Below are 24,947 nucleotides of genomic sequence, written 5' to 3'. Positions count from 1 at the left end.
TAGCTGCTACTGAGATTATAGTGATGCTTTGTTGTTTAGTACTTTTATAACAGAGGCTACAAAAATAAAATGGCCATTCCCACAAATTCTGCTGAGTTAGATATATTAACTGAGAGCTACCATACCTGGAAATCAGTTGACCACCCTTCCAGTTCACGTAGCCTTAGCATAAAATCGGCAAACCAAGGACCTAATGTCATCATGGATGGATAAGCAAGTTTTGTCCACCTAGCTGGGACCTGATCCATAAAAAGAGATGCTTCCAATTCCTCCATATCTGTTGTTATAGTCAGTTCACCCTGAAAATTTAGTTACTTACAAGAATCAAGAAATCACCAATTATCAGATTCACTTGTAACTACAAGCATTAAGCATATACAGAGACTTAAATTGAAAGAGCTACCATTAAAATAAGGCAAAGGGCATCTGGCCAGTTACAAAATCTGAATTAGATTTCAATCTAAGACTCATGTGGTGCACTTCAGTACCAGCCAAAGTGTGAGCAGATTAAGATAATTCACAACAACAAAGAAATAGAATAAATTGACTCAGTCAAATTCTAAGGATTAAATATGGATAAAATCTGAGTTGGCAGAATCGCACTCAGTACCCAGCTAACCAAATGAGTAGCTTTGCATTTGCAGTGCAAATACTGTCACCTGCAACTGACACTGACACACTAAAAGCAGCACATACAAGTTATTTTGAATCTATTATTAGATATGGTTTTGTTTCTTGAGGAAACTTGGCTAACAAAGTACAGATACTAAAAATACAGAAAAAATTTGGAATATGTGCACTCTACAGCAGGGCTTCCCAACGTGTGGTCCGCGGACCCCTTAGGGGTCCGCAGGCTCTTTCTAGGGGGTCCGCGGCCACCTTTCACCAAATCATGTAAAATAATGAGTAAAATTATTGAATAAAAATGTGAAAATCAAATTCATCACTATTTTTTTTCTTTGAAAAACATATATTAGCACTCGAAAGTTGGCAATAACATTCAATCTTTGGCAATAATATTTGACAGTCGGCAACACAAACGAAAACATTGGTGCGGCTCCCGCGGTCGGAGGTTCGAGTCCTCCCTCGGGCACGTGCGTATGTGTGTGTATGTGTGTGTGTGTGTGTGTGTGTGTGTGTGTGTGTGTATGTGTGTGTGTTGTCCTTAGCGGAAGTTAAACTTAGGTTAATAGTGTGTGAGACTAGGGACTGATGACCTCAGCAGTTAAGTCCCATATACTTACATACATTTCAACATTTTTCTTCGGATTTCACGAAACCCCCCACCCTCCCCTACCCCCCCATCCCCCCACACACACACACAACTGTTACGAAATATGCATGCTCCTTACACAACAGTAGCCAAACAGTGGAAGTGAGCAGACAACAAGCGGCAGCTTGTCAACAGCGAACAGTTTGGACGTGACGTTGATTGCTCTTGGAGGAAGGCAGCTCCAATGTGTGAAATGTCAATTACCAAGTAATATTAATCAGGCTATAGTGTGTTGAACAAAGGGAGTAAATCCACTAGTAAGTGTCTGCATACAGTGGGAATTCAAATTGGATCGGTTAATTTCAAGTTGTTTTCATACATCTCTAAACCCAAGCCAAAGACTATTGATACTTCGGGAGGGGGGGGGAGTCATTGGGAAAGAAACTTTCAGTTCCCATGGGTTTTGCTCTGAAATTTAAAGTTCCTGTGCTCTTGACTGACTAGGGGTCCGCCATGAATTTTCGACTGAAGAAGGGGTCCGCCAGCTGAAAAGGTTGGGAGGCCCTGCTCTACAGTATTCAGAACATGCGCCCTGTACAGCATAAAGAATCATCTGGCACATTATTTAGAAAACAACAAATATTAATTCTCCCATCCCTATAAATTTATGAAAACTTTAGGTTTCCCAGCTATTGCCTGAAACCATATTCTCAGATTCCTCAATAAATGAGGATAAAATTTATAGTAAATCAAATAGGAGCAAGTAAATGCAGATGAAGTTAAGTCCACAGAAAAGAAATCTGTATGAGGCCTGATACTGAAATACTATTACTAAGTGGATGAATATATGCAGTACAAACTGGTAATTGTACTCAATACAATTTGTTACATATCCCACTAAATGTATCAGAGAAATATCATTTTGGCGTTATATATTAGTCATTAGTGTGAAAATTACTGTAACTTCAATGTAAATTTCTGACATGTGTCCTACACAAAAACCAAATGGATTGCAAATGTACCTAACAAAATGAATAAATCACAATCCATAATTCACAGTGGGTACAAATATATATCATGGAAAAAATAATGCATAAATACAATGAAATTAAATTGATACAAACACAAGAAGATGAATACAAGTTATCTTCAAACCGCACAGTAATTCAAAAGTGCTTTATGGGGTATGTCTGTAAATATGTAAGTTTGTAACCCTAAACATTGAGCACACATAATTAAACGGTGCACACCCCCATGGCTAGCCTAAAGAAGCTGCTGAATGTCAACACAGATGGTGCAGGCAAGTGCTGTGCCGTGTGCAATCAGCTGCATATAAGTCCGGCACATCAGGTCCTTAGTTGTGTCAGTGTTTTCGTGACTATGGAACACTTCACTGTTAACAGTGTGCATTAATGTAAGCCCTGATTTCATGTGTGGTATGTATTACAACACTATTCAATGTGTTGGTATTTCCATTTAAGTGTAAGTGAATTAAGAATTGGTTGGTGGGAATTATAATATTGTGTTCGGGCAAAGTTACAATAGTAACTTTAACTTTCCTGCTATTTTCCCAGCCAGTTTACCCTTCCCTTTCCTGATGAGGTGAAGGTCATTCCTAGATGGGATTATACTAGGCATGGCCTTCACCTCAACAGGAAAAGGAATGGTGAACTGGCTGGGGAAATAGCAGGAAAGTTAAATGGGGGAGGCACTGTCATGAGTGATAAAATACCAGTGGTTATAGGGTTCAGATAAGATCCTTATTTAGGATAGGGAGGACAGAGAGAAACCAAGTTTTAATACAGGTTAAGATTGAGACAAACCTTTGGTTTGAGAAAGAAACAAAAAACACAATTGTAACTTATTACATCAGCATAAACAGCTGTTGGTTAAGAATTTTCAACAATCAGAAGAAATTTCAACTCTACCCAATTTTAACTCAGTCAATGTGAAATATCAGCTATCTTTATTGCATCAAAATATTCGAGGACTGAGAAATAAAATTAATGAATTTTATTCTAGAGTCCTCAAACCCAGATGACATAATCTGCCTCTCTGAATATCATGTGATCACTGGTATAGAAATTTTACACTTTTGTAGAGCAGAAATGGAGAAAGCAGGAGTTGCCACATTTATTAGCAACTGTCATAAATTTAAGAACACAGACATTAATAAATTTTGCCTAGAACAGCATCTGGAAGCTTGTGCTACAGGAGTAGAATTTCATAATATTGAGTGTATATCGAGCACCTGCAAATAATTTTAATTTGTTCATAAACCACCTTGAAGCTGTACTGGCCCATTTAACAACCAAAAACAATGAACTAATGGTTGCTGGTGACTTCAATGTAGATTTTCTTAAAGGCTCTCCCAATAAGAACTTACTTCAGTTAGTAACACTGTCATTCAACATAATTCCCACTGGAAAGTTCTCAACTAGGGTAGCCAATTTCTTACAAACAGCCATTGACAATGTCAATATAGAAAAGTTCAATGAACAAAATTACATTACAAAACCAATAGTTAATGACCTCTCAGACCACGGCATGCAGTTCCTTCTGTTAAATGTTAATACTGAACACGATATAAAATCTGATAAATCTGAATTCAAGAGGGTAATCAATAAGCCAAAAATTGATTATTTTAGGACACTCCTCAGAGATATTCGACTGGACTGATGTTTACAGTGCTCATGGCATGAATGACAAATATAACACATTTGCTAATAAAGTACTTACCTTATTTGAACACTGTTTTTCCCCAAAACTAACCAGGGTTAGAGCAAAGTCTCCAAAAGAACCATGGATTACTGAAGGAATAGAGGTATCTTGTAAAACAAAAAGAAAACTCTATCTGTAATCTGAAACAGTTCTGATGTTGATGCTATGGCACATTACAAGAAATACTGCAAAATACTAAATACTGTAATATGGACATCAAAACAACTATATTACAAGGAAAAGACAATATGGCATATAGTGAAGGAGGAGACCGGTAGAACCAGGCATGAAGAGGGGCTAATAGCATTAAGAGTAAATGATACATTGGTGACAGATGTGTATAGTGTTGCAGAACTTTTTAACAAACATTTTATAGATGTTACTCAAAAGATGGGGTTTTCAGGTTCTGTAGATGCTGCCATGGGATACCTCAGACCAGACATTTCAATTAACTTCCATAATATGAATTTGACCCTCACTACCCCAGCAGAAGTAGTGTCCATCATAAAACCTTTAAAATCAAAAACATATAGTGAGTATGATGAAATATCAACAAAGTTAATTAATGAATGTGATTCTGAGATAAGTAACATATTAAGCTATCTGTGTAACCAATCGTTTATCAGTGGAATATTTCCTGAACAGTTGAAATATGCTGAAATTAAGCCACTGTTTAAGAAGGGAAATAAAGAAATAGCATCAAATTTCCACCCAACTTCACTTTTGCCAGCGCTCTCAAAAATTTTAGAAAAGGTAATGTACAATTGGCTTTATAATCATCTTATCACAAATAACATACTGTCAAAGTCGCAGTTCAGATTTCTAAAGGGTTCTGATATTGAGAAGGCTATCTACACTTACAGTGAAAATGTACTTAATTCATTAGACAAAAAATTGCAGGCAACTGGTATATTTTGTGATCTGTCAAAGACATTTGACTGTGTAAATCACAATATCCTTTTAAGTAAATTAGAATATTATGGTGTAACAGGAAATGCTGCAAAATGGTTGAAATCGCATATCTCTGGCAGGAAACAAATGGTGTTATTAGGAAAGAGAGATGTATTAAGCTATAAGGCATCAACCAACTGGCAACTAATTACATGTGGGATCCCTCAAGGTTCCACCTTAGGGCCTTTACTTTTTCTTGTGTATATCAATGAACTTTCATCAATAACATTACCAGATGCCACATTTGTTTTGTTTGCCAATGATAGAAACATTGCAATAAATAGCAAATCAAGTGTAGTCTTAGAAAGATCGCCTAGTAAAATATTTGTGGACATCAAGCACTGACTCCTAGCCAATTCTTTGTCACTAAACTTTGAAAAAACACACTACATGCAGTTCAGAACTTGTAAGGGGTGTCCCACAAGTCTATGCCTAACATATGATGACAAGCAGATAGAAGAATGGTCAGTGCTAAATTCTTGGGATTACAGCTTGATAATAAATTCAACTGGGAGGAGCACACCACAGAACTGCTGAAGAGTCTAAACTAATCTCTATTTGCAATGCGAATTCTGTCAGACATAGGGGACATAAAAATGAAAAAGTTGGCATACTATTCTTATTTTCATTCCATAATGCCATATGGGATTATTTTTTGGGGTAATTTATCAAGCCAAGCTAAAGTTTTCTGGGCACAAAAATGTGCAATAAGAGTTATATGTGGTGTGAACTCAAGAACATCCTGCAAATGCCTGTTTATGGAACTAGGGATACTAAACTACTGCTTCCCAATATATTTATTCCTTAAGGAAATTTGCCATTAAAAATATATCACTTTTTCAAACCAACAGCTCCATTCATGGAATCAATATTAGAAATAAGAAAAATATTCACAATGATTTAAAGTCACTTACTCTTGAACAAAGAGGTGTGCATTATTCAGGAATACACATTTTTAATAACTTGCCAGCAGCCATAAAAAGCTTAACAACCAACGAAATTCAGTTTAAGACAAGCCCAAAGGGTTTATTGGTGGCCAACTCCTTCTACTCCATTGATGAATTTCTCAGCAGAACCAACTGATAAAATCTAACTTCTGCACCATTTCAGTGCAGTAATGTGTTCATTGTAAATAAGTATTGTAGTAGTTCTATTATACGTTTATTACCTTATAAATAAATAAAAACTTTTTTTTAAATTTTAAATCCAGTGGATTAATGCGATCTTAGTTCAACAACAACAACAACAACAACAACAACAACATACGATCATTCCACTTAGGACCTGTGGAGGATCCATTAGCTTATTTGTTTTAGTTGTAAACATTTGTCATGTATTATTGTTTTTCTGACATGTCTTATTTCCTGTAGGGCCTCCTCACTATGGAACATTTGCAGTGAAAGTAAATCTGATCAAATCTAAGTAAGTACTCCCTTTTTTATCATTATGCAACAACAGTTTTTTACCTTTAATAATAAGAGTGTCTGCAATCTAATGTCTTCCATATTTTTCTGATTAATTTTTTAGTACAGAAAGTTAAATCTTTTTGTCATTCTCAGTATAATATTCACACACCCTTCGCCATGTGAGGAAAGGGGGGGTGAGGGGGAAGGGGGGGGGGGGGGGGGCAGGAGGGAGGGGGGACCTGGCAGTGAAGTCAGGTGAGCCAGAAGCATGATATACAACTGAAAAGATTTTTTAAAATTTTCTTGTGAGGAAAGACTTGAGGTAGAAATGAAGTTGGGGTTCTTTCCTGGTGAAAAAGCACAGGCACAGCCTTATTCACTCATTTACTTGGAATACAGAAATGAACGTGGCTGAGATGTATGTTTTCAGTTCATAGTAAATGCTGTAGGATTCTTTGGAACATATAGAGCTAGGACTACAACTTGTTAGTTCCAAAACATAGCATACCCAATCCCCTACGACATGCAACCTGCTGTGAAGATGTTGCCTAAATTATTTATTTATTTATTTATTTTGAGATAATGTACACCAAAGATCCTAAAGAAATACTGCTGCTGCAGCAATTATCCTCATACACAAACAATGAAATTAGGCCTGATCATTTGCACAAGTTTACCTATCAAGTTCATTCATGGAGAACATTGATTTGTTTTATTGCTATAGGATGCTCATTGTCATTTGAAATGTCACATGTTGTTTGTATCAACAAGATGCTAGACAAATGTAAAACTCAACTGATAAAGTGTTGAGATGAGTGTTACACTACATGAGTGTACAGAATGTATTTATTTCATGCAGTCTTAAACTGCACCAATCAATGAAAATACTTCAGACTCAATTAGCAGCAAAGAGAGCAGTGTGCTCTGCATAGGTCACTCAATCATGAATGCATCAGGATGCATGCACGAGCAATGAAAAAATTCCAGGATTTTTTCCCAGTTAAAAATATACTTTTTCCCCCCTGTTGAAAATACAATTTTTCTTTGTAAAGGGACAATATACTTTCCCTCAGAACTGTAAAACTTATAAATCCATTGAATGGATAACGTTTGATGCACCAGCATAGATTTTCCTGGCAGTTTTTTTACGAAAGATGTTTGATGTGCAGCAACATGTAGGTTGCATTTTTACGTATTATGAGACACTGCATATTGTTGTATTATGAAAGTATATATTCGAATTCCACCAAGCACAGCATGTTAGTTTTCGAAACATTGAAATCAAGATTGCAATGCACTTTTGTAAGCCAATCATTGCTCATGTCATATGATGTCGCCAGGCGATGATAACAGATATTCAGAGCATAGGACACGTGATATAGTTAGCCAATACAAACATCACTGTTAAGTAGCGCAAAGACGCAAATAGGAAAAGTTGTTGGTTTAAATTAATATACGAGTAGATAGTGTAGCTACAAGAAAAGCTTAAGTTTCATATATAATATTAGTCTTTTTTGAATGTGTTACACCTTACGACGCATCACACAAATGTGCCACAAATTTTTTTAATAATAACGAAAATGTCTGGTCTTCTGGGCATAAAATTCTTACAAGTGGCTGGCCCTCAGAGTATTAAGTTTTAAATGAGAGTCAAACACCCTGTGATTTCAGAAATTCAAAGCACATTCTCAAATGTAACATAATTCATCGTACATAAAATGAAATTTACTTTGAAAGTAATGCTTTTCAAACCTACATTAGCAATATTTTCTGTGACCTGTCAGAATTCATTTCAGCAGTTGTCAGAGAGCACCAGAAAACAATTGTTACTGTGTGTGGGCAGTTAAGATGACATAGGAAGCCTACATGTTTGTACGTGTATAGCATTAAGAGACCTTACATTACGTCATAAATGAAACAGGACATCAGAGGATACTCCAAGATCATTGGAATTTCGTAAACCATACTAAAATGCATAATTTGGCTTGAAGTACACATTGTAAGTCCAGATTCATAAAGAAGTAAGCCCCAACCTGATATTGAAGCTTTTCAGGGTGGTTTTGGGAATCAAACTTTCTTGGAGTACCAGTACTGTTTCATCTCATGGTTGGTTCCTTATTATGGCATCAGGCCATAAAATGAAAACAGGCACTTGAAATTCAGCAAACATTTGAAACTCGCCAACAGAGTGGGATGAAACACTTTGTTTCAAATAAATTGACTGCCTCTGTGGAAATGATTAATAAAAGCCAAATTTCTTTAGCAAATTGACAAAAATAATGTCACTGTTCCGTGAGACGATTAATGCTTGACTGCAAAAAAGGAGGAAATAAAATAAATTTGGCCAACCAAAACTAATAACGTTTTTTAACCTACTGTAATTAAATGAATGTATTTTAATTCACTTGATAGCTCCTGGCACAGAAATCTGTTTTATTTTCATTTGGTGTGAGAGCTGTAAATGAAGAGAAAACAGCAAAATCACTAATTACAACTCAGACTGCTCTGCGCACACATCAATCAGGCAGCTTGGGCCACCAGAAATATTTTTCTGGGCAGCATCTGGCTGCTTATTACTACTGCTGATCCAGCTAACAGCCACACATCAAGTAGCCAGAAATGGGAGAAGGTACTGCTCATATGCGACTCAATTGCACATGTGCATGAGCCCACTAGCAACTGCTCAAAGGAATGTAATTAATTGTGTTGTCATGCCCATAAGAATCAGTTTCTTGTTGTGAAGCATTGCACAATGCTTGTCTTTGACACATTTCACTGTTGGCAGACGCTTGAATGTGCACTGTATTTTGTTGTGGTGGCACAATTCCTTTGCAGCTTATGTTTTATTTTGGTTTTTTCCTCTCATTTATGTTCTGTTGCTGCAGCCTGCAGTAGCATGATACAGTAAAATTCTTTGTTAGAGTCAAAATTACAAAAATTTCACTGAAAGCTAAAACAATGAAAAATTCTAAAATTCCCGGGTTTTTCCCTGTTTCCTCCCAGATGAAAAAATTCCTGGGTTTTCTCAGTTTTCCGAGGCGTATGTACCATGTGCTTACATAAAAAAGTCTGCAAATTTTAAACTCAAGCACATTTCTGCAGCTAAATCTCACAAATAAGGGATCTTAGAACTGGGATACATATGGTATTTGTGATCTTCTGGTATGATAATACTGTGCAATAAAACTGGGACACTTCATTATAACACATCAGTGAATGTGTTTAATTATACTACCTCACCTTAAGTCCAAGATCCAGTTCCCTCAGAGATTGCTTCATTTCTGACGACAGAATATTCATTCTTTCACATTCTTGGAATGCAACTATTATATATGGTGTTCTCTCTTCTACTTTAGCCATAATTTCAGCTATGTTAAAGCCTTCAGGTAGTTTGTCTAATATATCATCGAGAACCTGCTTAACCTGCACAAGGAAGCAAAATGCAAAATGTTAACTTGTTATCAAAGCTTTAATGTAAAGCGTCTGCTTAACAGTGAAGAAGTACAAATGGAAAACATCAAAATGAGTATATCTGGACCCAAACGTATGTACATTAATTACTTATACATGGTACAAAAGATGACTTCATATCTATGTACTTTTCATCAGAATTTATTATTCTTGACTTTGTTTTGCTGACATTTCAGTGAGACTTTGGATTATGTGTACCATGATGTCCTGTGCAAAAACTAAAAGGTATGCAAATAAATAATAACATTGAAACTTCCTGGCAGATTAAAACTCGGTCCCGAGTTCGAGTCTCGTTCCGGCACACAGCTTTAATCTGCTATGAAGTTTCATATCAGCGCACACTCCGCTGCAGAGTGAAAATCTCATTCTGGAAACATCCCCTAAGCTGTGCCTAAACCATGACTCCGCAATATCCTTTCTTTCAGGAGTGCTAGTTCTGCAAGGTTCGCAGGAGAGCTTCTGTAAAGTTGGAAAGTATGAGACGAGGTACTGGCAGAAGTAGAACTGTGAGGGCAGGGCGTGAGTCGTGCTTGGGTAGCTCAGTTGGCAGAGCACTTGCCTGCGAAAGGCATAGGTCCCGAGTTCGAGTCTCAGTTCAGCACACAGTTTTAATCTGCCAGGAAGTTTCATATCAGCGCACACTCCGCTGCAGAGTGAAAATCTCATTCTGGAAACATCCCCTCGGCTGTGGCTAAGCCATGTCTCCACAATATCCTTTCTTTCAGGAGTGCTAGTTCTGCAAGGTTCGCAGGAGAGCGTCTGTAAAGTTTGGAAAGTAGGAGACGAGGTACTGGCAGAAGTAGAGCTGTGAGGGCAGGGCGTGAGTCGTGCTTGGGTAGCTCAGTTGGTAGAGCACTTGCCTGCGAAAGGCATAGGTCCCAAGTTTGAGTCTCAGTTCGGCACACAGTTTTAATCTGCCAGGAAGGTTCATATCCGTGCACACTCCGCTGCAGAGTGAAAATCTCATTCGTAAATAATAACATTGATTAATTAAAAACTATGGAATAGTCTACACAGCAAGTTCTTGGTTTTCACCACAAATCTTTATAGAAAACAGTTTATCAGTCCCATACACACCACACATAGGCATTCTGAATTTGGAGCAATGAGGTACGGTGCCTCCTGTGTTCTACGTTTCTAATATAAACATATAATCTTCTTAATCTTCTACTTGTAGTGTCACAGCATTGAAATCACCTTATTGAGGATCAAGGGAACCCCCCAGTGAAGATCTCAACGTTCAGTCCAGGAATTCATGTCATGCAGCCACTAGTACTCAGGTAACAATCTTGGTGTATTACTTTATAGGGTGCACATATTGCAGTAATTCGCTGGTTAATACACCTACTGCCCACAGTGGACACTAGTTGGGCCACTATGGCAAGTGTAATGTGTGCCAACATTCAAACAGCATGCCCACAGCTACCAGAGGTGGCTGCCAGGGACAGCTTAGTCACTGACTGCAGTCGCTTGATGCTCTGCGCATATGAAGCATGACTCCAGTGACACCATATGGAGATAGTGCCTTTACAAGGCCATACTTGGGCTTCTGGGCCTCCTGTTGTCAAATGTATTCATTACTTGTAAATACATCTATTCTTGTTGTCACTCTGTGACCTCTACGACTGTGTGTTTCCTCAGTTTCCAATTAGAACACAAGTGGTGATGAGTGAGGATAGGATGTTTGTGTGTTTCAGGTCCTATGAGTTTTCTTCCATTTGGCTCTTGCATCGAGATGCTGATGCAGTCATTCCTGAAACACTCCTTCTGTTGTGGTAGTGGATCCTGTGCCCCAGCAGGTTTTTTGCATGATACAACATTGGTACCCCAACTAACTGCCGGGCTTGGCTTCTGACCAGCTTCAGAATTTTTATGTACTGTGCACCTTGCCTCTCCCTCTTGGATGGTTTTACTTTCCTGTCACTAAAAGGGATTACTTCATGTGTCACACTGCCAGCAGAACTGCACTGGGAGGTCCTCTGCTTATTACATCAACGTCAACAGGGACTCTCTTGAACAAAACTGATGGCGAGATGCCGTGTAATTTGCCCAGAGATTGATCAGGAGGTGGAATACCTCTTTATCCCCTGCCACAAGTGTTTGGGTTCACCAGGCAGTGCTGTGTATTGTTGTTTTCACCATGGCCAGGCCCTACACAGCCTTAGGAAAGAGTCCTTTTTCAGACACTTTCTGGTTATTGGCCATTGATGCTTTCTCTCTTTTCCCTCATGTTGTCTGTTGTCTGATTGTGGCAGCAGACGCAACTGTCAAGGCTGTGTTGAAGATATACTCCATAGAAGGCTTGTCTTGCACCCTAGTTTTGGACAGTGGTCCTCAATTTGTCGTGCAGTCTTTCACAGACTTTTGTACAGACAATGGCATTTTTCATGTCACAGTACTCCCTCCTTCCATGTGAAGCCAAACTGCAAATCAAAATGCCTAGTTTGAACATTTAAGATGCAGATGCGCAAGTACGTAGATAATTTCCTGGCTAAGGAGGCTCTGACATTTATTAAGCTCTTACAGAACAACTCCAATTGGGGAAAGAGTCCCATCAAGCTCTTCCACAGCTGTCAGCCATGACTGCTGCTCACCCTCTTGTTGCCGGGCAGGCGCCAGTTTTGTTAATGTTCACACTCAGCGCACTAGTCTAGGCCTTGGGTTTTGGATAGTCTACTCATTGGATTGTGGCCATTATTCACAGCCAGCACTGTCACTGCGTCTTCATGGTTCACACTGAAGATAGACCTGCTGCATGCCACAAGAATCAGCTGCATCCTAGGACAGTCATCAGGCCCCTTTCTTAGGCTGTTGGCACAACACCTTGTTCTTCGTCGGTCCAGGTTACTCCTCGGCTCAGGCAGGCCTGTCCATGCTCCACTGGATGGCAATCAGGGCTTCGGTACCACTGATAGTGAGTTTGCTTCTTGCAGCTGGTGCTAGCACCTTATACTGCATTGAGTCAGTGCCACCATCCATGGGCACGGAAGCTGCATCTTTGTTGCCAGAGCCTCTCCTCTCCAGACCCCTGTTGTTACTGCCTGTACTGACGCCCATCATTGTGGACTTGAATGATCAGATGACTACTGCCACCCTGTCACTGGCCCTGTCCACCTGCCATCCCAGGATCTGCGGGCGGTAGGGGTTCCTTCGTGCCGATCACTTTCGGCCATAAGTGCCAGTCCAAACAGATCAACAGCTTCTTGTCCCTTTGGCTGTCACCATCATGGACACCACAGAACCACAGATGTCTCTGCAGTCACAGCAACACAGACAGCAACACCTAGTCCTCCCCCCACCCCCTCCCCCCTAAAGGAGGAGTGGTGTAGTAACCCGCCGGTTACCACACCTACTACCCACAGGGGACATGAATCAGGCCATGGCAAGAGTGTAAGCTGACATTAAAACAGTGCCCTCACAGGCACGTGGGGTGGCTGCCCAGTCACTCATTGGAGTCACCCATTTCACTGTGTGCACACAGCATGACTCCAGTGGCACCAAGTGGAGACAATGTCTTTATAAGGCCATACACAGAACTCCAGGGCCCACAGTTGTCAAATATTTTCATTATTTGTAACTACAACCAGTCTATTCCTGCTGTTGTTACTCAGTGATTTAATAAACCATAACTGTTTTATGACTGCATGTTTCCTTGTGTTCCTAGTTAGAACAAATGTGGGTGAGCTGCTCACCAGCTTGCATTCCAGATAGTTTGTTTAGTCAAAGTCTACAACCAACTCAATTACATGTATTACAGGTTTCACAACAAATCACTGCTGGAGATCTTAAGGCTCTGCTAAGCCTTGGTCAGCATGCAAACTGGTCATATTGATCCCAGGTTTGAGATTCAGAATCACGTAGGTCCGGGATGAGACCGCTGTAAGTACAGCCCTGCTGAGGTTTATTAATAATTTAAAAGTCATGAAGACCTCTCACCAAATAGTAGAAGCACTGAGTCGTCAATAGGCAAACAGACAAAAAAAGAAAATTTGTAGCTTTTGTAAAAAATACTTTGACCCTATGGAGGCACAGAGGTGTGTGTGTGTGTGTGTGTGTGCATGTTCTATAGCTCCTCATCAAAGGATTTATTCTGAAACCTTGCAAGTTCTCTTTCTCATTTGTGTGTGCCTTGATGACTCAATGCTTCTGCTATTCAGTGAGTGATCTCCTTCTAAATTACTTACATTCTGCACACAACTACCTTACTATATCTGATGAGGTTTAGCACTGTTCAGGTGTCTTGCTGAATGAAAGTCCTCAAAAGCTAGTATAACATGTGTACGGTAGAATGAGGCTCTACTGCCGTAGGTGAGAGATTACTGGGAACCCAGGAAATGGCTTCAGTCCAAGAGATGCACATGGATATTTAAGTACCAACAGCTTGCTACATAGTATTTGATTAAATAGATAATGACATGAACTTTAAAAACCCAACTACTCCTACCAGTTTTTATTCATGGGTAACAAATTGCAAAATTCTAGGACAAGAAAACAGGTTAGTAAAGTTTAAAGTGGGTGTTACATAACAGTAAACTGGATATAGTAGATGTGGCGAGAACTGCGATTTGGGAGGAGGTGGTTCTGGGTTGGAAGATGTGTACACACCCTAAAACCATTTATTTCTTCAAACACTGAAATCCCCACTCCAAGATGGTTTGCACCCACTTCCAAACTATGCGTATACAATTATTCCACAAAATATAACATCCTCTTAACAAAATTAAACCTTTGCATAATTTGTAAAAGCTCAAATATAAAAACAGGAAATTAGATTCACAAATTTACAATTTTCGTAACACAGATTTGATAGATTCAGGTTGGTCAAGCTCCAGCTACAGCACTCTCAAATTAATGACTTTAGATGACTAAACAAGTTTATCAACCTTTATAAGTTACAGTTCCAAAACACAGGTGCTGGTGAAGTTCCAGCTTCAATTATGAAATCAATAACCTCCATGGTTCATATCAGAAGTTAACCTGCACTTAGCACAGCTACAGTTAATATCACAGTTTTAAGAACAAACAGTACACTGCCCACGCATGTCGCAATGATGCATGTGTAAAGAATAGTCAATACAAAATACCAACAGCCCACAACAGATTACGCAAATGGTCATTTACTGCCAAAGGGGAGAGCAGCAAGGCATGTGATAATAAATGAGGTTATGCTTGGCTATTCAACAGTTAAGAACCAACAGCACACATAATCACAGGACTCAAACTCACCACTGGATGGCTGTTTGTGTACGAATCATAGTTACATATTAAATTATCCACAACAACAACAACAACAACAACAACAACAAAGCTTTCTTGCAAACTGCTCCTCAGCTGTGACATCCTCTGCTACAGACATACTTCACTGGTTAACAATGCAACAAATTTCACAACATATCAAGCCACCAATAATTATCGAAAGGGCACGAGGAACAGAAATATTGATGACCACAGAACACCCTTTGAGTATGACCCACTCTGACCATGGCACAAACCGTCAAGACTTGAGGGCCAGAGGATATTCAGATGTGCTCTCATTATTCAGAACCCTCCCTTGCAACAACTCATTCAGATTGGTACCGATCAAAAATGCTTGATGGCCTCCAGTCCAGCCGGTGAAATCCAAACAGTGCAGTCATGCCATGCAGTACCACTTCAGCTCTGAGCTCCATCCTTACAGGGAATGTTGACCATCGCTTGCTCACCAATCACTCACTGACCAACATGAGGCTCCACCAACTTCCAACATATGTGTCATTAATTGACTCCAGCCAGCACAGCACCAACATCAGTCATTACAGTGGCCCAGGTGTTTTCTCTAGTGGAGTGCTCCTCCTGTCCTGCAGCCAGCAGATGGAATTTCAAATGTACGCGCATGTCGTGTTGGCTGGGAGGGACATACCTCCTCCCCTCACCCGGCCGCTTCCTCCAATCCTGAAGTCTGGGAGAAGCTGGAAGCTGAAAACCTCAGACCAATATTAGAGCATGCACCGAGCCATAGGCTCCATGTAATAACACAGATACAGTATTATAATAACTGTCAGTGACTTCCATTTCCTAAAATTACATCAATAAAACTTATGCTATTATGGAACAAAAACAGAGGTTACACACCGCCACCATGAACACACTCTCAAAGCATGGACACCTAACACTCCCTTCAGAATCTAAAATCTAGGTCTCCTTGGTGACAGATATCTACTGTAATGGTTTTACTTGAGACAGATATACTCTCAGTATCAACTTATCATGTGGATTCATTACATGAAACACGATGAGCATCGCAAAACACAGGATCTGCGGTAGACCCACAAACCTAAGTAGCAGCTTCCCTTCACTTTCTCCAAGCCCATTTTTGCTGCTTCCCCATCACTTTCTCCAACTCTCTGTTTGCTGCATTAAAGTTCTTAACCCACATTCCGACCCCTGGCTGAAGCAAGGTCAACCAGCTCCTAGCACTGTACTTCTGTTTCATTCTTCTGTGGGAGAGATTTTTGCAAGCGTTTTTCCACTCTGTGCACCATCAGCCTGTTCCAGCAGTAAATAATTTGATGACCACAAACTCAAAAGGGCCTGTTGGGTTTGAATGCAAACATGAAGGCGATTGTGGTTTGCTTACGTCCCACATGCATTGCTGTGTTAAAAAAATACCCCAACCAAGACAATGAAGACTCCTATTGTGTACAGCCTGCTTAGTGATAAGTAACGAGGGTGGCCTCTAGATTATGATTAATCCTCAATGCGAATGACAGAATCAAGTATTGTAGGGTGATTGTTATATAGCTAATTACCATTAAAAAAAAAAAAATTCGGGACATTACTGGTAACCAGTGCTTTATAACATCTGAAGGGCCTTGGTGGTAATTTGAGTCATCATACATAATGTCGAGATCACACAGAAAAACAAGATTATGTACACACGCGCATGCATCCACACACACACGCACACACACACACACACACACACACACACACACACACACGAGATAGCATCGGCTGCTCGCTTGTGACAGAGGTAACAGGCCCACATAATCAACATTCAACCCTTCCATCAGTTATGTAGTTGTTTCAGATGCCAGCAACCCTCAACATTCCCCAGTAGCTGGTTTGCTCAGTACACAAGCCTTACAACCACCAACCAAATCCCACATTTCATTATCCATCACCTTGCATGTAAAATTCTGCCTTATTTTCTATCTAGTTTTGAACCGAAGCCAGGTGTCTCCCTGATAGTGTCTCATGATAGTACTTGAACGCAAGGGGTAAAATACCAGTGGTCACAGGTGTTAGAGGGATGCCTTTTTTAGGATAGGGAAGGTGGAAAGAAAACGAGTTTTAAGAGAGATTGGCAGACACACTCAGTTTGAGAAAATAGATGAACAGGAGTCATATTTTAGTATACAGCCTCCATTTAAACTATGTCTAACAGAAAGTAATCAGAAACTGCCAGTTCATCTTCGCCAAAGCAGTATCAGTTATCTTTATTACACCAGAACATTCCGGGACTCAGAAATAAAGTTGATGAACTACTCATTTGTATCGATGAAATGAATTCATCTAACCAAATTGACATAATCTGCCTCTCTGAACATAAAGTGACCACTGGTATAGATACGTTAGACATTTCAGGATTTAAGCTAGCTGCCTACTTCTGTAGAGCAGATATGGATGGAGGAGGAGTTGCCACATTTATTAAAAACTGGCATAAATTCAAGAACATTGACATTAATAAATTCTGTTTAGAGCAGCATCTAGAAGCGTGTGCAACAGAAGTAGAGTTCCATAACAGATCCTATATCATAGCAACTATTTACCGAGCACTTGCAGGAAATTATAATCTATTCACAAATCATCTATAAGCTCATTTGGGTTATTTAACAGGAAGAAACAAAGAAATTTTGATTGCTGGTGATTTTAATATAGATTTTCTAATGCAATCTTCCAGTAAACATTTACTGCAGTTAGTAATGTTGTCTTTCAATCTAACTCACACTGTAAACTTTCCAACTAGGATTACTAAATCCTCAAGGACAGCCATTGATAACATTTTTATAAACAAATCAAAGGAACAAAATCATATCATAAAACCTGTTATAAATGGACTATCAGATCATGCCATGCTGCTCCTTGTTTTAGATGTAAATTCTAAGCAGATTATCAAGACTGCTAAATCCGAGTACAGGAGAGTAGTCAATCAATCAAAAATTGAGTGTTTTAGAAAACTGCTCAAAGATATGAACTGGAAAGATGTTTATAGTGCTCATGACATGAATGAAAAATATAACACATTGTCAGTACCATGTTTGAAAACTGTTTTCCTCTAAAAGTTACTCAAATTAAACAGAAGTCTATAATAAAACCATGGATTACACAAGGAATAAAGATTTTCTGTAAGACAAAAAGGAAAATGTATCTGTCGACCAAGAATAGCTCCAATTCTGATGATTTAGCTAAATACAAGGAATACTGTAAAATATTAAAAAAAGTAATTCAGACATCTAAACAAATGCACTACGAGAAGAAGATAGTAATGTCAAGTAACAAAATAAAAACAATATGGGACATAGTGAAAGAGGAGACTGGAAGAACCAGAAAGGAACAGGGGCAAATAGCACTAAGGGTAGATGACACATTAGTAACTGATGGGCAAATCTATTTAACAAGTGCTTTATACCCGTTACTGATAGAATGGGATTGACAGGATCAGTAAATAATGCCCTTGAATATCTGAAACTAGCCTTTACAAATAGCTTCAGGTACATGAATATGCCACTCACTTCACCAAAAGGAATAACTTCCATAATAAAATCTTTAAAAACAAAGCATTCTAGTGGTTACGATGAAATATCAACAAAGTTAATTAAGGCATGTTCTTGTGAGTTTAGTACAATTCTAAGTTACTTGTGTAACCAGTCAATTATAACTGGGACATTTCCTGACTGGCTAAAATATGCAGATGTTAAGCGTCTATTCAAGAAAGGGGATAAAGAGATACCATCAAACTACGGACCGATTCCACTTTTGCCAGCATTCTCAAAAATTTTAGAAAAAGTAATGTACAGGCAGCTTCTCAACCATCTGACCACAAATAACATATTATCAAGAACACAGTTTGGATTTCTGAAGGGCTCTGATATCGAGAAGGCTATTTACACCTACCGTGAAAATGTACTTAATTCATTAAATAACAAGTTACAAGCAGCAGGTATTTTCTGTGACTTGTCAAAGGCATTCGACTGTGTGAACCACAACATCCTTTTAAATAAATTAGAATTCTATGGTGTCATGGGCAGTGCTGCAAAATGGTTCAAGTCATACCTTGCTAACAGGAAACAAAGGGTGTCAGTGGAAGGGACTAGTGAATTAAGTCATCAGTCATCATCAGAATGGGAAGGAATTACATGTGGTGTCCCACAAGGATCCATCTTAGGGCCATTGCTTTTTCTTGTGTACATTAATGATCTCTCATCAGTTACACTGCCAGAAGCAGAGTTCGTTTTGTTTGCAGATGACACAAGTATTGCAATAAATAGTATGTCGAGTGTAGTTCTAGAAAGATCTGCTAATGATATTTTCATGGATATTAATAAATGGTTTAAAGCCAACTCACTGACATTAAACTTCAAAAAGACTCACTATATGCAATTCAGAACCTGTAAGAGGTTTCCACCCAGCATATGCATAAAGTATAAAGAAGAGCAGATAGAAGAGGTTGACAGTCTTAAATTCCTGGGATTACAACTTGATAATAAATTCAGTTGGGAGGAACACACCACAGAACTGCAGAAACGCCTTAACAAATCTGTATTTGCAATTCAAGTGTTAGTAGACATAAGCGACATAAAAATGAAAAAGTTTGCATACTTTGCCTACTTTCATTCCATAATGTCATATGGTATAATATTTTGGGGTAACTCTTCAAGTCAAACAAAAGTTTTCAGAGTCCAAAAGCGTGTAATACGTATTATTTGTGGAGTAAATTCACAGACGTCCTGTAGAAACCTCTTCAAAGAACTGGGTATATTAACTACTGCCTCTCAGTATATTTACTCCTTAATGAAATTTGTCCTAAATAATATATCTCTTTTTCCAACAAACAGCTCAGTTCATACATACAATACCAGGAACAAAAATGATTTGCACAAGGACTTAAAAGCACTTACTTTAGTTCAAAAAGGGGTCCACTACTCAGGAACACTCATCTTCAATAATTTGCCAGCAAACATAAAAAATTTAGTTACAAATATAGATCAGTTTAAAAGGAGCCTGAAAGACTTACTAGTGGCCAACTCCTTCTACTCCATTAACAAATTTTTTAATAGAAACAAATGATGTATTGTATATATTCATACTATTAGTATTGTTATTTCAGCTTCACCATGGATCTATGGAACGAAAAACTAATCTAATCTAATCTAGGTAACACAATTTGGTACCCCCAGCCCCTCCTGATGGAACAGCATAAAAAAATTCCTCTTCAAGACATACAGCCTAAATACATTCCCTCCTGGATCCATTTCATTAACTGACTTACATCAAGGTCAGCATCTTGTTGCTTCCCCATATCCTTGAACAACAGCACAGCAGGCACTCAGTTAATATGGCAGCATCTTGTTCTCCTGGTCGAATTGGTTCTTCTTCTTCCATTAGGGGCATCTCCCATCTCACAAACATTCTGCTGAACCTCTCGGCCACCACGATCTTAGTCCCTCAAATGTGCCTGACCATGAACTGGAAGGCTGACAACCACACTGCCCAGCATGCTATGCGGCTTGTATGCCATGGCCTGACCAGCACAAAATATGGGTCTCTCCAGTCAAAACTAATGATGCTCAAGGTAAATTTCACTATGGCAAATAATACCACCAAAAGCTCAAATTCAGAGATTGAATATTTGGCCTCGAGAATGACAAATACCCTCAAAGGGTGCTTCCATTCTAACATGCTCCTGTAACAGGACTGCAGTGACACCAAACGTAGATGCATTTGTTTGTACGACGAATTCCTGGTCAAAATCAGGCATGACCAATGCTGGTGCTCTCATTAAGGCCACTTTAATTCCTCAAAGGTGCCTTCCTGAGAGCGACCCCTCTTGAACTTCTTTCCTTTCTATCTCAGTTCATTAAGGGGTGTCACAAGTTGCGCTAAATTTGGTATGAACTTCTGGAAGAAGCTCAAAATCCTGATGTCCCGATGAGGCGAGCCGAGTGCCTAGCATTCCTAGGGGAATGGCATGAGTGAGTGATTTCAGTACATTGCTGGTCAATACTGACACCTACTCAAAAATCATATGTCTCAGAAAGCACACTTCCGGTTGGACATAAGCCTCTCTGAGGCACTGCAGGACCTCCATAATATGTACTAAGTACTCATCAAAGTCTCACTAATACAACTAAGTTATATTTCCAGTTGATAACCCGAATGGAACCCTATTGTATTTGTAGAGGTTATTATCCATGGTGAAAGTGGTTCTGACTTCAATACCTCAGCTAACAGGATTTGGTAATATGCTTGATTACAGTCAAGGCTGGTAAACTCCCTCGTCTTCTGAAACCACCCAATGCATGAATGAAGATCAGGCAGGAGAATCGACTGGAGCACTACCCTTTTATTTAGTTGCCTATAGTCCACTATCGGATGAACTCCGTCCTGCCCTTCTGCACCACAAAAATGAGTGGTGAGTACAGCAATTTTGATGGCCTAATGAAGCTTTTGGCCAACATTTCACCTGTTGTGAGTTTAACCTCTTTCATTGAGGGGGGGGGGGGGGGGGGGGTGAGAAGTAACAGTTTGTTAGTCAACTCAGTATCATATTCCTCAATCTGCACTTCCCCTAGTCAGTTTGACAACAAGTTACCAAATTCTTTACATAATTCTCTAAGACATCAAGTCACTGTACAAAAGTGTTGCTAGGTCTGCACGAAACTGTTACTAGGTGTTGACAAAATGCATAGACATAATGGGCTACATCAATTCCAAATAAGAATCAGTCAGGAATTCCAAATAAGAATCAGTCATGAGTTAGACCCATGTGATCAATTAAATTGGCTCCAACTACGGTGGGAACAGATAGTTTTTGCCAGACGACCTCTCTGCTGGCACCTGTAACTTATGGCTGTCTCACCACACACACCAGGCTCTCCTGGATAAGCTCCTTCCTCACAGGTGATGTTGACCTGTCACTTGCTAACTCCCATGAAGCAGCACCAAACTTCAAACATCTGCCATACTGACAGACTCCACACAGTGCAACAGTGCCCCCAATCATTTTGGCAGCCCAGGTGTTTTCTCTAATAGCATAATCTCTCCATGCTGTGGCTGAAAGTGCGAAATTCTAATGATCATGTATATGTTGATAGCTACTGCCATCACAGTAGGGTTATCAGAAGTGCACCAAAAAACTGAACATAAAACTGAATTAGAATCAGGTGATGTGATTTACTTAACAGGAATAGAACTTGGAGGAAATTCAGGCATGTGATTTATTGAACACAAGAAGTTTAAAAAAATAAATATAGATTCCTAATGTATCTCAGAAGGGAATAGCAAGGCTTGTTTTCAAAATAAACAGAAAATATTCCATGCACAAACGAGTTCACATTCTGATGAGGTACAAGGTCCTCTACAAAAAGTTGCAGAAGGTGATAAATGACAGAAAATCTCACTACCATGTGAAACTAGGGGATTTAAATACAAGAGAAGAGCAAAACATTAAGGGGAGCTGGAGGTGGTCAAATCCAAAAAAATACGATTTTTTTGTTTTGCTACTGAAAATTAATTGGAACATTCCTCTTTAATGTAAACTTTGAATTATTGTTCTACTCGCCCTAGAAGTGGAGTTATTACCATTTTCCCCCACGCCTGCAGAGGAAATGGGTGGCCGCTGAATGCATCTAACACCCTCTCGTGGCTTCCTGGCGAACTGCTTGGGATTTTTTCGGACTGTTACGCATACAGCGCCTTATGTTACGCATACAGTGAGTGTGCAAGGGTTGGCTAAATGTTTTCTGTGACAAATGAAGCGCTAAGAGCGTGGAACATCGTCTCTTTGCTGTTTACCGTTTCGAATTAGTTCAGTGTTGCACCTGTTGTTGGTAGTATTATACTTCTTGTGTAAAGCGTTGTTCTGGTTACGATGCCACGTTTTAGTAACCGTGTATATAGGAAGAGGAAGAACATAGGGAAAAGAAAATTAACACTAATACCAAGTTGCGATACTACAATTACTGAAACAGTGCGTTCTTCTGCTAAGCAACACATGGCCGGCCATAGCTCTGTGACATCTTCTAGCAAGAAGCTGACTGGTGGAAGTGACAGATTTCGTGAATATGTTAGTGACAGTGATGATATTAACGAAGTACTGAATATTGGATTATTATCTTCTGTGCTGAAAGAAAGTGTTCTGTGCAAAATGTGTTCAAGTTTAGGAGTGGGACTAGAGATAACAAAGCACTTTGGTTTAGCTTGTGAGATGAAGATAATCTGTGCATGTTGCAAGTATCAAGTGACTTTCTACAATTCACATGCCAGTCTCTTTGGTGAAAATGGACGATCTAGAGTGTTTGATGTGAATGTTCGACTTGTGTATGGTCTTCGATCCATTGGAAAAGGGTCTGCTGCTGCCTCTTCCAATGAATACCCTCAACACAGCCTGTGCCCAAAAGATTCCTGGTGCAAATATAATGCAAAAAAGGACTATGATCACAAACATGGTTTGCCAGCAGCTGTGATAAATGCAATAAAACCAATTTTTCATGACTTAGCACAGCCAGAATTGTTACACAAATGTCTACACGGAAAGACGCAGAATCCTAATGAGAGCGTAAACAATTTGATTTGGAAAGTGATTCCTAAAAGGGTGTTTCTAAGCATAAAAACACTGCACTTTGGCATTTATGATGCAATAGCAACCTACAACCAAGGGAACAGTGTGAAGTTCTGAAGGCATTAGGATTTACAGCTGGGGTGAACACTGTACGAGCACTAAGAAATACTGACAGAGAAAGGATAAGAGGAGCAGAAAGAAGAGAAAGGCATATGAAGTATGATGGAACAACAGGCCAGAAAAGAAGACAGAAGAGGAAGCTTTTGGAGGATGAAGAAGAAGACCCTGATAATCCATCCTATAGTGCAGGAATGTATTGAGAAACTTTGATAGCCATTTCCTGTAAATTAGAATTTTTCGAATATAAGGAACATTTTCTCAAAATCCACTCAAGCTAGAGAGATGAAATTTTTATACAGCACTCCTAGTGGTCAAACTTACATTGTAACACAGCCATTTGGCAATATGTTCAGTAGTTTTATTTCAGTTTAATTATAAAGCAATTATTTGTAAAAAAATTTGGGTCATTAATAAAAAAAATAATTGGAAGGAAACTAAAAAAGATACTCCAAAATCCCTCTGTCATAACTGCAATACTAAACCACTCTATATGTAAAAAAAAATTCAAATTTTTCTATTTGGTAGTTTATTCATAAATGTTCCTCAAACTTAGTGATTTTAACATGGGCAGCATAAGCACCTCTGGCTCCCCTTAAAAACAATTTTCCTGTGGGAATTTTCTGATGTGATACAAGGAATGAGAGAGCATGTAAATTAGTAGAATTTGCTGAGAAGAACAACATGCTTTTCCCTAACGTATACTTGCAGAAAAAAAATAAATTGAAAACTGGTTTGGCGAGGACCAAATGGAACTAATGTGAAAGTTAGTACATTAGTATTAGTAAGGTTGTTAATGGCACCAAACTCAGTGCCCAGTCACTCAGAGATAAGACAGGAAATAAAACTGAGGGTAGCAAAGCAAAAGCAGAAATGCTTAACTCTGATTACAAATGTTCTTTTGTTGTTGTTGTTGTTGTTGTTATGGCCTCCTTCCAGAGATTGGTTTGATGCAGCTCTCCATGCTACTCTATCCCGTACAAGCTTCTTCACCTCCAAGTAAATACTGCACCCTACATCCTTCTGACTATGCTTAGTGTATTCATCTCTTGGTCTCCCTCTACAATTTTTACCCTCCACACTGCCCCCCAATACTAAATTGGTGATTCCTTGATGCCTCAGAACATGCCATACCAACTGATCCCTTCTTCTAGTCAAGTTGTGCCACAAATTCCTCTTCTCCCCAATTCTATTCAGCACCTTCTCATTAGTTACGTGATCTACCCAACTAATCTTCAGCACTCTT

General features: G+C 39.2%; 1 protein-coding gene across 1 annotated transcript in view; it reads right to left on the bottom strand.

Moving 5' to 3' along the window:
- LOC126458230 (dynein beta chain, ciliary-like) overlaps positions 1 to 24,947 on the bottom strand; it is a 477,648-nt gene that overhangs the window by 27,109 nt on the left and 425,592 nt on the right. Inside the window, exons 31-32 of the mRNA XM_050095128.1 lie at positions 9,532 to 9,714; positions 126 to 299 (exon numbers count right to left, since the gene is read on the bottom strand). Of these exons, the coding sequence (XP_049951085.1) occupies positions 126 to 299; positions 9,532 to 9,714 (357 nt within the window). The remainder of the gene's footprint in view (positions 1 to 125; positions 300 to 9,531; positions 9,715 to 24,947) is intronic.

The sequence above is a fragment of the Schistocerca serialis genome, chromosome 2 (genome assembly GCF_023864345.2).
Source record: "Schistocerca serialis cubense isolate TAMUIC-IGC-003099 chromosome 2, iqSchSeri2.2, whole genome shotgun sequence".
Classification (NCBI taxonomy): Eukaryota; Metazoa; Arthropoda; class Insecta; order Orthoptera; family Acrididae; genus Schistocerca; species Schistocerca serialis.
This window is presented reverse-complemented; position numbering and strand designations above follow the sequence as displayed.